This window comes from Gasterosteus aculeatus, chromosome 15 (genome assembly GCF_964276395.1).
Source record: "Gasterosteus aculeatus chromosome 15, fGasAcu3.hap1.1, whole genome shotgun sequence".
Classification (NCBI taxonomy): domain Eukaryota; kingdom Metazoa; phylum Chordata; class Actinopteri; order Perciformes; family Gasterosteidae; genus Gasterosteus; species Gasterosteus aculeatus.
In genome coordinates this window covers 12,533,516-12,550,277 of record NC_135703.1, presented here as the reverse complement: position 1 = coordinate 12,550,277, position 16,762 = coordinate 12,533,516, and the positions used below count along the sequence as shown (strand labels likewise).

The 16,762-nt window shown below is 43.0% G+C and overlaps 2 protein-coding genes across 16 annotated transcripts in view; both read right to left on the bottom strand.

The window, feature by feature from the left end:
* Window positions 1-100: 100 nt before the first annotated feature.
* Window positions 101-5,380, bottom strand: rmnd1 (required for meiotic nuclear division 1 homolog). 2 transcript variants are annotated; one of them, XM_040200271.2, is made up of 12 exons: window positions 3,264-3,753; window positions 2,621-3,174; window positions 2,439-2,544; window positions 2,245-2,320; window positions 2,108-2,147; window positions 1,871-1,971; window positions 1,654-1,760; window positions 1,503-1,567; window positions 1,295-1,371; window positions 967-1,087; window positions 759-875; window positions 101-648 (listed from the first exon to the last, which is right to left on the bottom strand). In XM_040200271.2, exons 2-12 carry the CDS (start codon window positions 3,053-3,055, stop codon window positions 616-618), a joined length of 1,278 nt encoding a protein of 425 aa, XP_040056205.2. In that variant the 5' UTR covers window positions 3,056-3,174; window positions 3,264-3,753; the 3' UTR covers window positions 101-615. The 2 variants fall into 2 exon arrangements, with proteins under 2 accessions (XP_040056205.2, XP_077945833.1); XM_078089707.1 differs by having other exon boundaries at window positions 2,621-5,380.
* The window catches only part of syne1b (spectrin repeat containing, nuclear envelope 1b), a 75,436-nt gene continuing 64,053 nt past the window's right edge, over window positions 5,380-16,762 (bottom strand). For 10 of the 14 annotated variants that reach the window (XM_078089696.1, XM_078089702.1, XM_078089698.1 and 7 more), the window contains 20 exons: window positions 16,425-16,580; window positions 15,625-15,783; window positions 15,249-15,415; window positions 14,977-15,139; window positions 14,417-14,604; window positions 14,163-14,313; window positions 13,862-14,044; window positions 13,567-13,704; window positions 12,923-13,114; window positions 12,482-12,809; window positions 11,699-11,767; window positions 10,958-11,085; window positions 10,599-10,725; window positions 10,257-10,468; window positions 9,937-10,137; window positions 9,703-9,831; window positions 9,288-9,500; window positions 9,037-9,129; window positions 8,136-8,194; window positions 5,380-6,427 (listed from right to left, as the gene is read on the bottom strand). In XM_078089696.1, the coding sequence (XP_077945822.1) occupies window positions 6,193-6,427; window positions 8,136-8,194; window positions 9,037-9,129; window positions 9,288-9,500; window positions 9,703-9,831; window positions 9,937-10,137; window positions 10,257-10,468; window positions 10,599-10,725; window positions 10,958-11,085; window positions 11,699-11,767; window positions 12,482-12,809; window positions 12,923-13,114; window positions 13,567-13,704; window positions 13,862-14,044; window positions 14,163-14,313; window positions 14,417-14,604; window positions 14,977-15,139; window positions 15,249-15,415; window positions 15,625-15,783; window positions 16,425-16,580 (3,291 nt within the window). In that variant the 3' untranslated portion in view covers window positions 5,380-6,192. The remainder of the gene's footprint in view (window positions 6,428-8,135; window positions 8,195-9,036; window positions 9,130-9,287; window positions 9,501-9,702; window positions 9,832-9,936; window positions 10,138-10,256; window positions 10,469-10,598; window positions 10,726-10,957; window positions 11,086-11,698; window positions 11,768-12,481; window positions 12,810-12,922; window positions 13,115-13,566; window positions 13,705-13,861; window positions 14,045-14,162; window positions 14,314-14,416; window positions 14,605-14,976; window positions 15,140-15,248; window positions 15,416-15,624; window positions 15,784-16,424; window positions 16,581-16,762) is intronic. The other 4 variants (XM_078089705.1, XM_078089699.1, XM_078089703.1 and 1 more) reach the window with 3 other exon arrangements.

Below are 16,762 nucleotides of genomic sequence, written 5' to 3'. Positions count from 1 at the left end.
TTGAAACTAAGGATCACAAGTCAGCTTTAGACATTATACTTGGCACATCTTAATGAGTTTATATTTTACATGCAAACACTAAAAACAGTCAAACCTCTGAAACATTTAAAACACTTTATTGCATCTTTTATAATACAGCACTCACAGTTGGAGTTCTGGAACTTAACACATTGGAATAAATTAGCGCATCTTGTTTTTTTCCACTGTTAGCGTACCAGAAATGAAAAGTCACAGGTTGAAGGGAGTCTCTACCATCCCTTAAAAACCTGTATCTTTCACACTAAGTCATTCATAAGCTTTGGCGTATAATGTGCAGTTTTAATCATTTACGTTAAACATATAACTCTGTTGATCCCAAAGTTGAAAAAGTCCCACTGATGCACTTTGTTTTCTGCCATTACCTTCAGCCAATAGTCAAGGCATAGTTAAAAAGAATAGAATAAATGCTGAAATGGAAGATGCAATGTAAGAAATTAAAAAACATTCCGGTCCCCTTCTCGAGTGCATTTTCTTCCAGAAAACCTTGTCACAGGGAACTGACATGTTGGGGTTCGGTTACTTCTGTATAGTGCAGCATTCTCCACAGAGTCCTTCGTGCATCGACAGAGGAGCTACTTAGAAGATCATCTTTGCAAGTTCAAACATAACCTGCAAGAGAACAAACAAACAAACAAACCAGCTTGAAACTAATATTTACATACTATCTTGTAAATAATATTAAAAAAGCAAGGGGCGAGAAGGACCTCTCATCTCCTTACCTCGATAGCAATGAGGATGATTATCATCCACTCCAACCTCAGGCTGTGCTTCTCACTCAGGTGGCTCCTCATCAAATCGGTCAACTGTGAGCAATGTTCCAGCTTCTCATTCACAACCTAAACACAGAGCGGGTTCATTTAGAGGATTAGAAAAGTCTCTACATTCCAACTGTGGTGCCATATTATTCTGTGGAGCAGCTTTATTTACGTTGACTCTGCGGCTGATGCTGAGGAACTGGCACGTCTTATCGTAGAGCTTTTCCAGGTTTTCTCGGTCCCAGTAGAAATCAGGTGTGATGAGCAGGTCAGACCTCAGGTTTATGCAGTGTCTGTCAGTGTGTAAAGGGTTTCAAACAAGGTCTTTCATCCAAGCAAAGCCACAATCGGCAGAATAACGTAACACAGAGTGGAAATAACAACTAAATCCTACTTCTTCTGATATCCTTACAAATGCAACCTGTATTTACAAAAATAATCACTAATCTGAGAAAGAAGGGTCTAAGTTCCCTTTGCTATTTAAAGATAACAGAACTTACCTTAAGGTGAAAAGCTCCCCTATCTTCTTCATGACCTCTGCAGAGGACAATTTAACTCTTTTGCCAGACTTCAGCGTCTAACGTGATAAACAAGTAAGGAGATTAGCACTAAGTGGAGTACGGATGCACAGCCTATCTTTGCAACAACCATTACAAATAATTCATTATTCAGAATGTATTCCTGCCTGCTCTTAAGTGTCTACTGTACCTCTGGAATTGATTGAATTGACTCCACAAAGTTGTCTAAAAACACCTCCCATATCGCCAGCTTCACTGGGAAATAAAGCACGTGGTTAGTCTGAGTGTAGGACACAACAAGTCCCATCCTAGTGATTTATGATCCGGGTGCTGGTTCTCACCTGACAAACACAGCGCATTTGAAAATGCAAATTTTTCCAGAACTGCTTCATGTTGATCCATGTTGTCACTCAAGATAAAGTTGCCGCGCTCAAGCTTCGTGTTTCCCCTGAAGAAGAAAGGTAAAACAATGAATGGAGGGGGGGGGGGGGGGGGGGGGCAGAGTGTCCTGTGTCCAAAAAAATACAATGTATTTGTAATGAGCAAGTAGCAACGTACTCGCCAACAGTGTAGTTAATTTCCTCATTTTCCCAGTGGACTAATGCTACTTCATAGGGTTGGATCTCATGATGTTCCAGTATTCTCAACACACGTTTGACCTGTGAAGACAGAAGAAGGATACATGGTCAAAGATGTGTGCTGCAGTAACAGATTTCATTACAAAATACAAATAATTAAATATCACACACATATACATGTGTATATAATATATATATATACACATATACACTTTACCATTTTCTCCTCAACATTCCAGAAAACGACTGAGCCTTCCCTGAAATTATGGACAGAAAAAGTCAGTCATTTCACAAAGAATGTATAGAAAATTGCAGTAACACTGCAATTACAGCAGGATATAAATATATTTCTACCTGAAGAAGAATATTACAGCATCGTCATCGGGTTTTGCAGCCATGTCCGTGCTTATCACCAGCACATTTGAGGCATCTGAAATCAATACAATTGACATACATTTATTATTAAATGTGGTAGTTCCTCCGAGCAGCATGTATTACAATTCATTCCCGTAGGAGCTTTTAATCTATAAATACTTTTGGAATCATACCTCTCGGTAAATCCACCTCATGGAAGCCGTGGTTTATCAAGTCGTGGCAAAGTGTTGGCAAATGGTACTGATCGGCTGTTGCGAAGGCGATACATTGCATCATATCCTAGAGAGAAACACAGGGAGCAATGAATCACTGAAACATGAGTCATCAATGCTTCACTATCAGACGACTGGATCACCTTGTCCACGTTCAGGGAAGGCTGATTGGCCCTGGAAGGTTGTTTAGTTCTTGGTCCTTTGGGAACCCTCTTCCCGGGCACCGGTGCTGGTTTCAAACTTGGTTTCAACGCTGACTTCCCAAGGTCGGTGGAATAAAAACGTTTCGGTCCAATTCCACATGGGGTCAGCGTCCCAGGGTCACTCGTCAAAGTGCTGCTATTGCTTTCAGATCCAGCTGAAGCGGGCGGAACAAGTGTTGTGTGCTTCAGCTGCGGGTGAAGACTGTTCATATGATAGTTCCTGGAGAGGATCCTCAGTGCAGACAGGTTTGAGTGAGTCCTGGACTTGGATCCATACGCGCGTGGTTTGAGGGACCGGGAGAGGTAGACGCAGACTGGTTTCCACTCTACCGGCCGCTGGGCTCCCAATCTGGACCACAACATCCGGAGAAGCATCTTTGCATCCACAGCTGTCCAGATGAGCTGCACCGCAGCAAACAGCTGCCAGGGTCCCTTCACGAGGTCTTATACTCTAATGTGACGGTTTTACAAAGCACTGGAGCCACGAGCTGGATCTATTTGCAGATGTAATACACACACTGAAATGCGCACTTTCAGACCAGTAGAAGGAAATGTTGATGTGAGAATAGGAGAATAGACTGACCTTGACTACAGTAGCTGGAGATCACGATCGTCACCGGTTTAAACGATGCATCATATCAAATAAAGTGGTAAAACACTAAATAACTGCGGTTCGGTACCGGCAGCCAACTTAACTTCCATCACGTAGCAAGCCGACAGAGGAGGTAAAGGTGCGAAGGTTACACACGTCACAGATGAGCGTGTAGCATTGAGGCTAGCTGGTATGTAGCCGCTGATTAGCTTCTCGGTAAATGAAAGAGAACCGATTCGACGCGTCACAAAGCGACGGGTCTCATTAACGTGTAAAGCGACATTACTCTTTTAGTGACATAAACGCTGTGTTTGCTGCATGGGCTTGCTGTTTGCCAATGTGTTGCAGCTCATTTCCTGTTTATGGTGACGCAATAACGTGGTGACGTAATGACGTTGCGCTGTTGTTCGTCCCGATTACTGACTGGCAGGTTGCGCTTTGCTGTCCATCTCTTCAGCCTGCTCAGCCTGCAGCCCGGACCGGACTGGGTCCACTGACCTGTATCAAATGTCCTTCAAATCAAATAGTCATTTTAACGTTTTGGTTAAACTAGCTGTGCCAAACAAGATGAACTATTGCAAGGGTTAGACCACCATTTAACTTGATGGTGATGTGAGTTAAGCTACCCAAAGCTCTTAAAATCAACAGCCCTAATAGACCTTCTCATCTTCTTGCTTTTATTCGTGTGTTTAATTATTTCATGCTCACTGTTTTTATAAGGATAATCTGTGAATTACATTTAATTTGCATTTGAGATGTATTAATTGTAATTGATAATGTCAGACGTTCCTGGTGCTGCTTGTGTTGCCAGGATGCTTCCAACACTTCCAACACTTCTGAAGTGAACTGAAGTTATGGAAAACTGATCAGGTATGCAAACACAACAGAAATTATTCTCTCTTCATGACACACATTTGCTATTGAACGTGGACTAAATTGCACCTTAATCCCCAGCGTAGCTTCTTCACCATCTTTTAACTTACAACGTATTGGAATTAGATAATAGCCCGTGAATGCTTTTTAATGTTAAGGTGGACCAGTCTTTTGAGAGGGAGAGGCAGCAGATGAGAATTGCTGTTTTGGATGAGAGTGTGAAATCCTGTGAGCTGAGGCTGGAGGATGAACGGGGCCGAGAGAGGAGGAAGGCTGCCAGCACTGAACGAGCTACTTACACAGCCGACGCAGGATTATTCTATTATCTAGTATCATCACCGATATTTACAGTGTAAGGAGCATTATAATATTGCTGCATGTGGTCATGGTAATTTTACCAATTTTTTTGGGTCGTTTAATTTACTTTATAAATACCATTTATGGGTAAATAATACATTTAAGTATTGATTAAAAAAGTATGTAGTCTCTACATTGTTAAATAAATGCAGTGCTGTAAACAGTTTAAAGTACCTAAAAGTTTTACTTAAGTGCAGCACTTGAGAAAAATGATTTAATTACTTTCCGTTCACATTAAATCTTGGGTTTCGGTGTCTCAAAAAGGCATCGCTTCTCCAAGATGAATAAAATCCTAACAACGTTTGTTGAGGCCGCCTTTGTCAGAGATGGAAGTCAGGCTGCGTCTCAGAGGAGCTGAGCCTATAACCCCTATAACACACAGAGCCCTGCAGAGCAGCAAGGGGGGAGACTGAGCTGCAGACCTGCAGCGTGACGGGCCGGGACACGGAAAACAACACGTGAGTAAAGTCTGCAGAAAACAACTCCCAGTTACTGTACCCAATAGTCTTCCATCTATTATTACTATTACTGTTTTTTCCCCTGTTGTTAGAACAGCTGTTTGACACACTGAAGGTGAACAGTATTGATCGCATTGAGATGAGTGAAGCTCATCCTCCCACAGCAGCTTGTCAAGATGAAGAAGACGCTGAACACGGTGAGCATGAGAGGATCAGCAACACCTCGACTGCTCTCAAATCCTCTCATGACTCTACTTAAATATTGATCTGTTCTTGAGGTTTTAAAAGTATATCAAAATAAATGTTGTACAGTATCAAATCATAACACTATATTTTCCTATTTGTGTTTTCATAATAGCTCCGTATAGATAGGATTTACAGAAAACAATTTAGACAATTAGAAGGACGAACATAAACAATAGGATTTGGCATTCGTTGTATTTGATGGTCGCATATACGTATATTATTCATATTTGTTTTGGACCATTATATACACCTGTTAAATAATCCTGGACTGTTAAACATTTGATATCCACAGTCGTACAAAATATACAACAGTTCTATATGTCATCATTCTCAATTCTAAAATAAAACAGCAAAATAAAGACAATGGATGACGGATGTTGAAGTTAAACTGTTGAAGTATGTCTGGCTTTGAGATTAAACCACACTATTTGGCTTAAAATCTTCTTACATGAATCAATGTTATTCAAGTAAAAATGGGCAATGGAGATTGTACGAAAATAAAATAAAGGATCAAAACTGCATGCAAAAAATAAATGGTAAAAAAATAATTGCAATGTAAGTTATATTAAAGGTTTTGTTTAAAATACTGGAGTTTAAAGCAAATTCATAAGCTATATTTCAGCATTTTCCTTTGGTGCTATCCACTGACAGACCCCTTAAAATACAACATGTCTATGCCATCGAGTTAATCTCCAGTTCACTCGTCCAGCAGTGTCCACTGCAGCTTCGGTTTTGTTGGACCAAAGATCTGAAGCTCCTTAGCTGACACATCATGGCACAGAGTAACAAAGGGAGATGCTTGATCCTATGTGCTACACAGTAAGGTATTAAATGTGGATGGCAGCTTCTATTTCTGCAGCACAAGTGGATGACCAAGATCATTCTTTCTCTCCCAACATTATTGACCTTTTAAAAGACACCAACGTCATTTCAATTCAAGTCGTTCAGATGCGTCGATACCGAGATGAAAGGCTGGTACAGCCCGTCTACACTGGAGGTGGTCCGTTAGTGTAGCTCAGCATCGGGTAGATGGAATGAGCAAAGTTGTTGGATTGAGCACAGTAGTCCTCCTCGGTCATCGGCAGCATGAAGGCGAACACCACTAACAGGAGCATGAGGAGGTGGAGCGGCAACGCGACCCAGAGGACACGGCACAGAAACGAGGATCCGCCAACAGTCTCAGAGTCAGAATGGAAGGAAACGGATCCAGCGTCGCGAGACCTGCTCGAAAAAAAACACGCATTCACAACACAGCAGCACAGAGTTTCTCTCCTCAGTCAGTCAGAAGGGACAGAATCCCGCTATCTGGTTTCACATCTGAGTCCCCGATTCCAGACTGACTGCTGTGATGCGATAACATCGCAGCGGTCACCTTAAATGGGTTTCCATTTTCTTTGGACAAAAATAAACTCAATGAAAATAACCTACAAATGAAATTAGTCTAATGGAATCAACAAACTCTTCTTGAACTTTTCTGTAATCTAATATGCTTCTCTGCATACGCCTCATTGTCAAGGTGCTGTCCACCAATTTTCAATCCAAATAAAACCTCAGTTCAGCGGCAGAGGGACTGCGTGACAGTGCTCACGAGCACCATGCTGCGTTCACGAGCGACGTCGGGACATTGTTTCACACTGGGATCTACATGCTGACTGAGACTGGGGGGCTAAACACAGTTACAAAGACACATAAAGGCGTACATACTTTACAGTCCTGCATCAAACAAATACATTTAACATGTAAGCTTACGTTCTTTTGCAAAGGATGTTAGGCTAAAGGTCAAAATGCATGCTGCGATTATCAGCTGCATAGTCGCATGACTCTTTGAAAGTCCTGTTGGAAAATGCAAAGCATGCCGAGCCAAGAGGAGCAATAGCAATTAGAACCAGCCTCTTTAAAAAGTAGTTTAGATCAGCTTTTCGGAAGGAAATATGTTGATTTGGTCTCTTGCTGAGATGAGAAGATTGATACCGTTCTCCTTCTTAAAAGGAGGCACGAGCATGAAGTTATTATCGGACCGGAAAGCCTGGAGAACCTGCTCGCCTGTGTCAAGCTTCCAGCTCTGCTCCCAGCAAAAAAACAAATTGCATAAAGTGTCATACCAGTTAATTATATAATTCACAGTCACCATCACCCTCAGCAAAGACCCTCAGTATTCTTTTAGCCTCAAAGGGTGGAAGCCAGCTAAAGGGATTTATTGTAAAGAAGCTCACTTACACTTACCTACTGTAAGAAAAAGTCTATTTATCTAAATTAAGAGAAAAGAGGCCTCCAGTACTCTCTAAATGTATTCAAATGATCCCTGGTTCCAGGAATGAATGGACATTAAAGATGAATGAATTATACTCAGGATGTTCTATGTCACCCAAAGTGCCCCTTACCACTTTACAAATGGAGACCTGAGACTCACAGGTGACAGACTGAGAGGGTGGGGATGGTGAATAGTTGATGAGAAAGCAGCAGCAGCAGCAGAAGAAACGTCACAGAGTGAGAGAAAGAGAAACTGCAGCCTTTGCATTGTTCATTGCAGACATTTACTGGCTCGGCAAGTTGCAAAGTGTTTGTGTGTGAGCAACAGTAACAGCGAGGGATTGTTAGATATAGAGAAATATTTGTGTTATTTAGGTAAAATGCCTGCTGATTAGCGATATTAAGCAGCCGAGGACACTGCTGCAGAGGAGGCCTCGCACCATCCCTCGTGAAACCCTTTTATCGAGGACGCGTGGGCTGCATTGCACCTCGTCACAGAGCGTCTAGACTGACAGAACATGATGGAACTCACTATCATGAGCTGCTAATCTGGCACAAAAACTAAAATTGGAATTATTCAAAATCTTTAAAAACTGTCGGGTGCGATTAAGATGAGGTGCATCATGGGAGGATGAGTTCCATCATCCTCTGGGTGTGCTAGAAACCAACAGAAAGGTACCTGTGCTGTGGACTGCTCACAGAGGGTCCAGGCTGTGACAGACTACATTTGCCCCGTTGCTGTTTGCAATGAACAGGGGGGGCGGGGGGGTAAAAGAAAGAAAGTATGTTTCAGTCCAGGCAAATCAAGACAAAGCTACGGATGAAAAGAAAACTCCCAAAATGAAAGAAGAGCGGCAACAAAATCATATGTGAAGGTTGATTTTGTAAACCTTTTCAAAGTCCGTGATTACTTTGAAGTGCTTTGTCTATTGCAAATAGGAGGATAGGAATTATGCAATGCGATGCATTGATTCCTAACAGTGACATTTGTCTACACACACAATGTAGTAAGCAACGGCATGCTGGATACACCATGAATCAATACTGATTCTTGTACCCTTTGATACAAAACAAATATGATGTCATGCCTTCTACATCATACCAGAGCTTATGCTTCTAATTTGCATTGAGCAGTTTTATGGTTACCAGTAATTATGAGTGTAACACTGCAGGGGCCAAACCGAAAGTAGAGTGACAAGAAATTAGAGGAAAGTTTATTGGGGAAAGAAGATTTGTAGGATAGTTTTTTTAGTTTTGTGCTGGAAGAGAAAAAGCTAGGGTAGAAGTGAAAAAGTCATCCAAGGGATAGAAGTATAAAGAAATGAATAAACAAAAAAGTTCCCCTACTAGTCCTGTGGGATGCTTGCTCTGGGAATACACAGCATGCATGAGAACAGTTTAGAAATCAGAGAGAGGGAGTGTGGAGCAGGTTGTGGAGGTGTAGAAAGGTGTGCGGACAGATCTTGGGATGACAGGGGTGAACGTGGTTTCAATCGGGGCATTTGGGGCACAGGTTTGTTATGCACAGGGGCCCCCCGGCTTCACATAGAGCAGCATAGACTGGCAGGCGTATACGTTACCGATCGCCGTCGACTTGGCGTACTCCTTCCTGATGCAGGACTGAGGGAACCGGAGGTGTCCAGCTCATCAGCAGACGACCAAGATGAAAGGTCCTGTCAAATGAAACGTTTCCACAGTAGAGACAGACACGTGAAATACAAGGCAGTGGTGGGAAAATGGCAGCCTGGTGTTTATCAAATCTACATTAGGAAAGAAAGTACATCTTTGTAAATCTAAAACCATGCAGTGTGTACAGGAAGTGAGGATCCACCTGTTGACTGCTTGTGATGTCCAGAATCTTGGCCAGCTCTCTGAGGTCTCGGGTTACTTCCTTTAGCAGCAGTTTGAGGCGGTTTCCAATAACATGAACCTTTTCTTTGGCCTCCAGGCAGTCGCTGCCCTGAGAGTTGACCAGCAACTGAAGGGACATGTCTTGCAGCGAGGCAACTTTGAGCTGGGAGTCCAGCAGCTCCTGACGGATTTGCTGTGGGCGATTGGGAATTTGAGACATGAACTCTAAAGCACTAGGAGTGGAATACTATTATCTAATAAATCTAATAGAGTGTAACTCATAACAGGAAGAAAATGCATTGTAGGTGTGAAGAAGAGCCACTAAGGCATTTATCTGAAGGTTATACAATGACCCAAAATATCATTTTTGTGTATAAATACAATATTGTCTTTACCGTGAGGGTCTTATGATGCTGGTGTAGAGTGTCACTGTCCTGGATGGGGTCAATGGGGACCACCTCATTCCTCCTGCGGTCAATGTTTTCCAACCAAAGCAGCAGACCATGACTCATCTCATGGAAGTCCTGTTAATGCGATGTGGATCAGCACAGTTTGATACAGCATACAGCCCGAAGAAACAATCTCACATTAACTGCTGCCTGTCTTAATCATGGATGACTGGCACCTACTTGACACTGCATGAGCGCTTCTTGTAATGAAGACCTCCACTGCTCCAGTAAGCTTCCCAGTTTATCCCAGTGGTTGTTCATGTCTTTCAGTTTGGCCTGCAGCTCCTTGGACTCCTCCGTGGCTGAGTGCACAAACTCAGCACTGCACAGATTGATGGACATCACGATCGCTTTGCGTTTGTCGTACGCCTTCTGCAGCTCCTGTAGGCAAACAATTATGGTTTATGTATTTAAAAAGGCTGTTTGGATTTAATAAGAGAAAACTGGAAATGATCAAAACATACCAGACAAATCTACTAGCAAAAAGAAAACCACGATACCTTGAGCTTCCTGATGCGCTGCTCTATCGTCTGAATGTCCGTGCTGAGGTCCAGCCTCCGCTGCTGCTCCAGCTCTTCCCCCGTCTCCCCCAGCCAGGTCCAAACTTTGTTCAGGTCAGAGTTTAGCTGCTGCCACTGCTGCTGATTCTGCTTTGTGCGCAACTCTTTGCTGAGGTCCTGAGCCTGCAGGAGCTCCCAGCGCTCAATCACCCCTGGATTACAGGGTGTAGGAGAAAAACATTCACTATCCCACTGCATAACCTTTTCTTTTCATGTACATTCTTTGAAATGTTTGGTAATGTAGGATATATGCATGCAGGGCGGGTTGAGGTGTCGTATTACCTGATGTCTGGGATTCTGAGCTGCTGGGATCTGCCAGTCCGGACCCTGTCTCTTCCTCCTCCTTCAGCTCAAAGCCCATCCTCTTCACTGTGTCAATGCTGCCCCGACACTCACCCAGCAGCCGCGTCTACAGGATCAATGTTGGATTACACGATGCCGTTTGAAAATGTAATCCAAGGAAACTATTATAGTACATACTGATAAGACTTTCAAGCTTATGGAAATATGCAACATTATTGGCTGGTGATAACATGAAACACTAGTTTGAGGTCTTATACTAATGTGTTGCTTAAAGACATATGAACAGACAAAAGCTTAAGTTTCTTTTGGCCTCATTTAGCAGTGAGAGCAACACGTACATATCCCAAATATGAGACATCCGTTTCTGCGCCTGTGGGCGTGCGGCTGCGGCCGCTGTCCGTTTGTTGCAGGTGGAAACGGCTGGAATCCAGAGAGTGAACATGTGAGTCCGTAGAGGCGACCTCTCCTGTAGACACAACATCAGCTGGTCATCTTTTGATAGTGAACATGTGCTGTATCATAATGACGATTTGAAAGATCCTTACACCCCAAAATAGATAAGGCCCCGTTCAGACAGAGAGACACTAGACTCTCCTGTCCCGCCTTCATTAGGAGTCACATCTCTCAGCTTAAAAGCATTTTTCCTACACAATGTGCCTCTGTGAGAACGGAGCCTTTAATCATTATACATTAAACAAATCTGCAATCCCTTCTGCAAGAAGTTCAGACTTAATTGTGACAATAAAACAGCATGCTTTTCTGAAACACAAATAGCACATCAAACCAATCTGAAGGTTAGCTACACATCACACTCAAGCCAAAGTAAGGAAGCCAGTTAGAAATAAAAGGTTAGGCTGAATTCCATTTAAATTCTGCTGAATTAGAAACCAAAGCAGAAACGGTGAATCGAAGCGGTAAAAATGGAATTGACCCTATCCATCGATGTTAGAAAGTGTTGCCGTTGGTGACAGCGTGTGCCCAAAGTGTGTATAAGAGAGAAAATCAACACAAATCAAAGTCCAAGCCAGTGATCAGGCCGTAAGTGTTACATCACTCAGCTGGGAACTGCTGTTGCCTACCAGTGGAGTCCCTCAGTGTTTGTTCTGTAAGTTTAACATAGGCCTCTGGGCTCTCTGGGATCACTACATCTGGAAGAAACATTGTACAGTACACACATTTAGCAGCATTACAGTATTTTACTCCATGAACTGATTAACCTGGTATTCATCTGCTATTAGAGTTTCCCTATCTGTCACACGGACACTGTATTGACAATATGTTGTGTGACAAACGTTGGTCACCGGCATCTAAAAGAAACCATGTCAAGTATTAGCAAAACCCAAATTGTAAGCTGAGATAAATAACCTTGGCTAACTTTGGCTTTTCTAACACTTATATACACCCTTTAGTTCCACCTCCTCGGGTAGAGCAAATGTCAGTCAAATGGATCAGCACCTTGAGATCATCACACTTCATCTGGACTCAACATGGAATAAGTTCACTAGATTATGATTATGATATTTTGTATTATTTAGTTTTGACTTTTATCAGATCTTTGCTTTTTTTCCTATGAACTACTGGATAGTTTTACTACTATAGGCCTTAATTATTCAATTATTAACAATTATTAGTGAAACAACCTTGTGGTTTGGGGGTTGGGGATTGTCCCCCAAACAAATTTGGGGGACAATCCTCTTTGGCGGAAGAGCTCACAACTCTAATATGTAACCTGTGACCAACACAGTGAATTAGCGATCATAAACCCAAAAGAGAACCGTCGGATTAAAAGAGGCTCTTCGTTTTCCGTTAAAACATTTATAGATCATATGAATTTATATGTATATGTGTGTTTGTAAACTAACCTGACAAGGCTGAGCTGGGCCTCTGGAGGAAGTCTCCCTCCTCACTGTGCTGCTCTCTCAGGACCCTGCTGGCGCTCTCCAGCCCTCGGCTCAGGTCGTAGTCGTGGTCCCATTCTAGGGGAATGGAGTCCACGCTGGCTGGGGTGTCCCTGCCCGAGCGCTCGGTCCGGAGCTGCGCTGCCAGGGAGGCGGACCGGCCAGAGGAGGGCAGAGGGGACAGGAAGCCGTCCCCCAAACGCTCGCCCCACGGCAGGCTGGACAGATCACAGGGCTCGTCCAGCTCCAGCTCTCGGTCCGAGAGAGACACCTCAGTATCATCGTCTGCAAGCTGAAGAAGGAGCACAGTCACAACGAATGCAGTTATAAGTGTGTAGAATAATATGTTTACATTTTCATTTGGTGACTGGTGATCTTTGCTCTGCTCTCAATCTCAGGTCTTACGGGAAGCCGAATGAGTTTTTTGTAGTAGCGCTCCACTCGACCAAACACTTCTTGGCAGTAGCGCTGCAGCTCTTCTAGCTCCTCCTCGATGACAGCAGCATCCAGAGGCTCGCTCTTCTCTATCAGCGCCTCTCCCTGGTGGAAGATGTGCTCAACCTTGGCTGTAGTGAGGGAGATCTCCTGTTGGAAAGACTGTGGGACCGAAAGGAGGACAGATAAACAGATCCTCAGTCATTTTGTTTTTTAGGCTGAACTTTCACAGTCCCGATTTCTAATTCAATGACATTTCATGTGAAATTGCTGGTTTGATATTATCATTGTATTGCCCAGCGTGACTGACAAGGTCATCTTGTAATATCAGTCAATCTAGACTAATATATCTAGGCCTACTACACCACAAGAAGAAAAGTGGTTGGGCTTAAAATTATTACATTTTTTTAAGTTTGTGGCTCACTTAATAAATAAGTCAGAAAGTGTGTAAGGAGATCCCCTTGCAAAACTTACAAAAACTTACTAAAAATACAACATTTCTAAAACTACATGCACACTACTCAATATGCTCAATATAAATGCATTAATTCGGGAGGTATGCTTAGCAAATACGTTCCAGACCATGTTGTTCTGGGTCATTGTGACAAACCTACCCGGAGTTGTTTGATCTTTGCCTGAATGTCGCACTCGGAGAAATGTTCGATGTTGGTCAGCTGCAGGTCCATCTCTGTCAGCCACACCAAGATGCCGTCTCTGGCTGTCTCAAACTCCTCTCTCTGACTAATAAAGTGCTGCACGATTGAAATAGAGATGCTGCTGTTAGAATGATAGTATAATGTAAGCTTCATTAGTTGTTGATTCAAAATGTAATAAAACAGGCAGATCGGAAAAGTGTGGAAATTGAACTTTCAATTCAATAAAGAAATCGTGAATGAATGATGCATGTACCTTAAGTCTGCGCAGGATGGATGCCACCCTCTTCTGCAGGTCGTCCCATCGCTGATTGGACTCGTTGGCCATCTCCCTCAGACGACAGGAAGAGTCAGTGCGGTTTTCTCTGGCCAGTCGGCGATATTGCTTATTGATTAACTCCAGCTGGGTTAGGCTTTCGTGCACATTCCTCTGAAAGGCCTACAGAAACACAGTTTCACCAACGTGGTTCTTAATCAACAGAACCATCCTACCACATAGAGAAAATATATATATTGCAAATGTTTTTGGTGGTACAGACGGATTGCTTTTGTAATACCTCAAATTTCTTATGCTCCTCCTTTGCTACAGTGTACAGCACACCAGACGAGTTGGGCAGAGCAGCAGTCTTTTCAGAAGTAACCAGCCACTCCTCAAATTGTGCAAAGTCATCCAGGAATTTCTGCCATAAACGCCACGTCTCCTCAATTCTATCAGAGGAAAACCATTATTTTCACATGCAACAATAACAGCGGCATATTTTCCATCCCTACGATTACAGAAAACACTCTTGGTTTACATCCGACATCTTACCTGAGTCTCCTCTCCATAGACAAGGCACAGATACTTCTCCAGCGGCGATCAAGGCTCCGAGTGGCCTGCTGGATGGAGTCGCACTCGGCATCGGTGGCGCAAGCGTCACAGTCGTGCAGAAGCACCTCACACAGATTCAGTACAGACGCCACTCCTGTACTGTGTTTCTCTATGTCACGCTGAAGCTCCTGAGAGGTGAGAAAAGTGAAGCAGCGAGTGAATGTGATAATAGGGCAATGAACACAGGGAGGGAGATATTGGAAAATAATGACGTAATGTTAAGGAATGACTTTTGATTTTAAAATCCCAAACATGCAGTCGAAGAATCATTTTCCATATCCGACTAATTGTTATTATAATTAGTCACTAGAGGACCACCGTATTAATTTCAAAATAAGTTCTTGATTTACATGGTCCCATTAAATAAGTGCTTGGAAAAATAAACTTTTTTTGAGGTTGTGGGTTAACCGTGCTAATTATTAAAATAGTATTCTAAAATCTACGATCTTCTTCTACGAATCTTTCACATACGTTGTGCACTGCACTGGACATTACGTTACCTGCTGCAGATCGAGCTTCCGCTGGATCTCCTGGAAGTCACAAGAGTCGTAGGCGATGGGTCGGGAGAGCTCGGTCTCGATGTGGGCCAGCCATGAGCGGAGGCTGCTCATATTCTTATCCAGCTGCTGCACGGCCACCAGAGTTTCTCTCAACTTCTTCACCCTGTTGAAGAAATTCATTCAGCAATCAGTGATGCAACATACTCTTAACGCTGAGGCAAATTACCCAATATCTATTTAGGCTTTTCAGGTGCGAGTGTGTCTTTTTTCACCTGGCTCCAATGAGATCCAGGAGGTGTTGCCAGCGGTCATTGACTTTGTTGAGTTTTTGCTCAATTTCAGCGGCTTTGCTTGTGTGACTGGCTCTGGCCAGGCGCTCTCCCAGCTGGTGCAGCTGCAGCTTGTTTTCCTCAGACACAGTGATCTCCTCCTGGTAGTCCTGATACACAGCGCAACACAAGCATCAGATGAAATACTGAACTTTAAAAGCAACAGCAGGACTATCAATTGAACAACCCTGTGTGAGGTGAAGCCACATATTTAAAGAGGTAACAAAGCAAACCATGACAAAAGCAATCAATTGGTGATGAGTAGTTTAGCATTAGCTGCATTTATTTACAAAAGAACTGATTGGAAATTCCTTTGTACCTTGCGGAGCTTCTCGATCATCTCTTCAATGCTGATGTCTCCATTTTGGGATACCTTGCTCTCCATGTTGGTGAGCCACTCACAGAGCTCCTTGTACTTTTCGCTGAATACCGTCCACTCGTTCAGCTTCTCGCTCACCTGCTGCCTGCGTAGCGACAGCTGCGGAGGCACAGTAATGTATATATTAAGTTAAGTAGATCATTGTGAAAAGTGCATAATTACCATCGCTGAATGCAAGTTAAAATCTAACAAGCGCATCCGTGTTGAAAAGTCTCAAACGAAAGCCGAGTTAGAAATCGCTGCACCATGAATGATTTGCATCGAGCAGCGAGTGTGTGCTCGAGTGAGTGTTTCCTGTGTGCATATTCTATCGACTCAACACAGGATGCAACTCACCACCTTGAGGTTTAACTTTGCATGCCAAAGCAACTGCTTTGTACAGTAATGTTCCTTTTTAAACTTGCTTTGAAATGTTGTGATAAGTGCATCTACATTGAACACTATAGTCATGGGTTAAAAATTGTTTTGAACCCTACAAAAACCAATGTGAGTATAAATTCAAAGAGGAAAGGCCTTTTTTCTGACACGTTTTGCATTGTTTTACGTCATAGTGCATTTGATGGTAAACTGTAGTTGATACTGCTCATTACCAAAGGGTAGATACTGTGTGGTACAGGATTAGGGTAAGAAGCACTGGTAATGCTTTTATTTGAATAACGCTCCAGGAGCTAAAGAGGTATGCCGTATCCAGTATATTAAAAAAATCAGCTGCGCACAGTGTACTGTTTGTTGAAATGTACCTGGTGCCAGATTTCATCCCATTGTCGATGCAGCAGCTCAATGCGCTCCTGCAGCACAGAGAGGTCCTCGGCACTGATGTAGCAAGACAGCGACTCTCGCAGCACATTCAGATGGGCCAGATCCCCAGTCCAGCCATCAAATGTGTTCTCCAAGTCCTAATATTAAATAGTTCTTACGATTATCAAAACATCAAACTCTTCGTGCAGAAAAAACAGTTCATGTTCTGAACAACGATTCCAATTGAATCTATAACTTAGTCAGCTTAAAATATCGGACAACATATTCAAACACATACTCACACATACTCAACAATGATCCAGCCTTGTGTTGTTGGTAT

Excerpts from the sequence above, each read along its gene's own strand:
- rmnd1 (XM_078089707.1), bottom strand. The coding sequence starts at position 3,055 with ATGCTTCTCCGGATGTTGTGGTCCAGATTGGGAGCCCAGCGGCCGGTA. Across the intron at positions 1,761-1,870 it reads ATTAACTACACTGTTGGCGA|GGGAAACACGAAGCTTGAGC; the intron begins GTACGTTGCTAC and ends TTTCTTCTTCAG. Across the intron at positions 1,568-1,653 it reads AAATGCGCTGTGTTTGTCAG|TGAAGCTGGCGATATGGGAG; the intron begins GTGAGAACCAGC and ends TTTATTTCCCAG.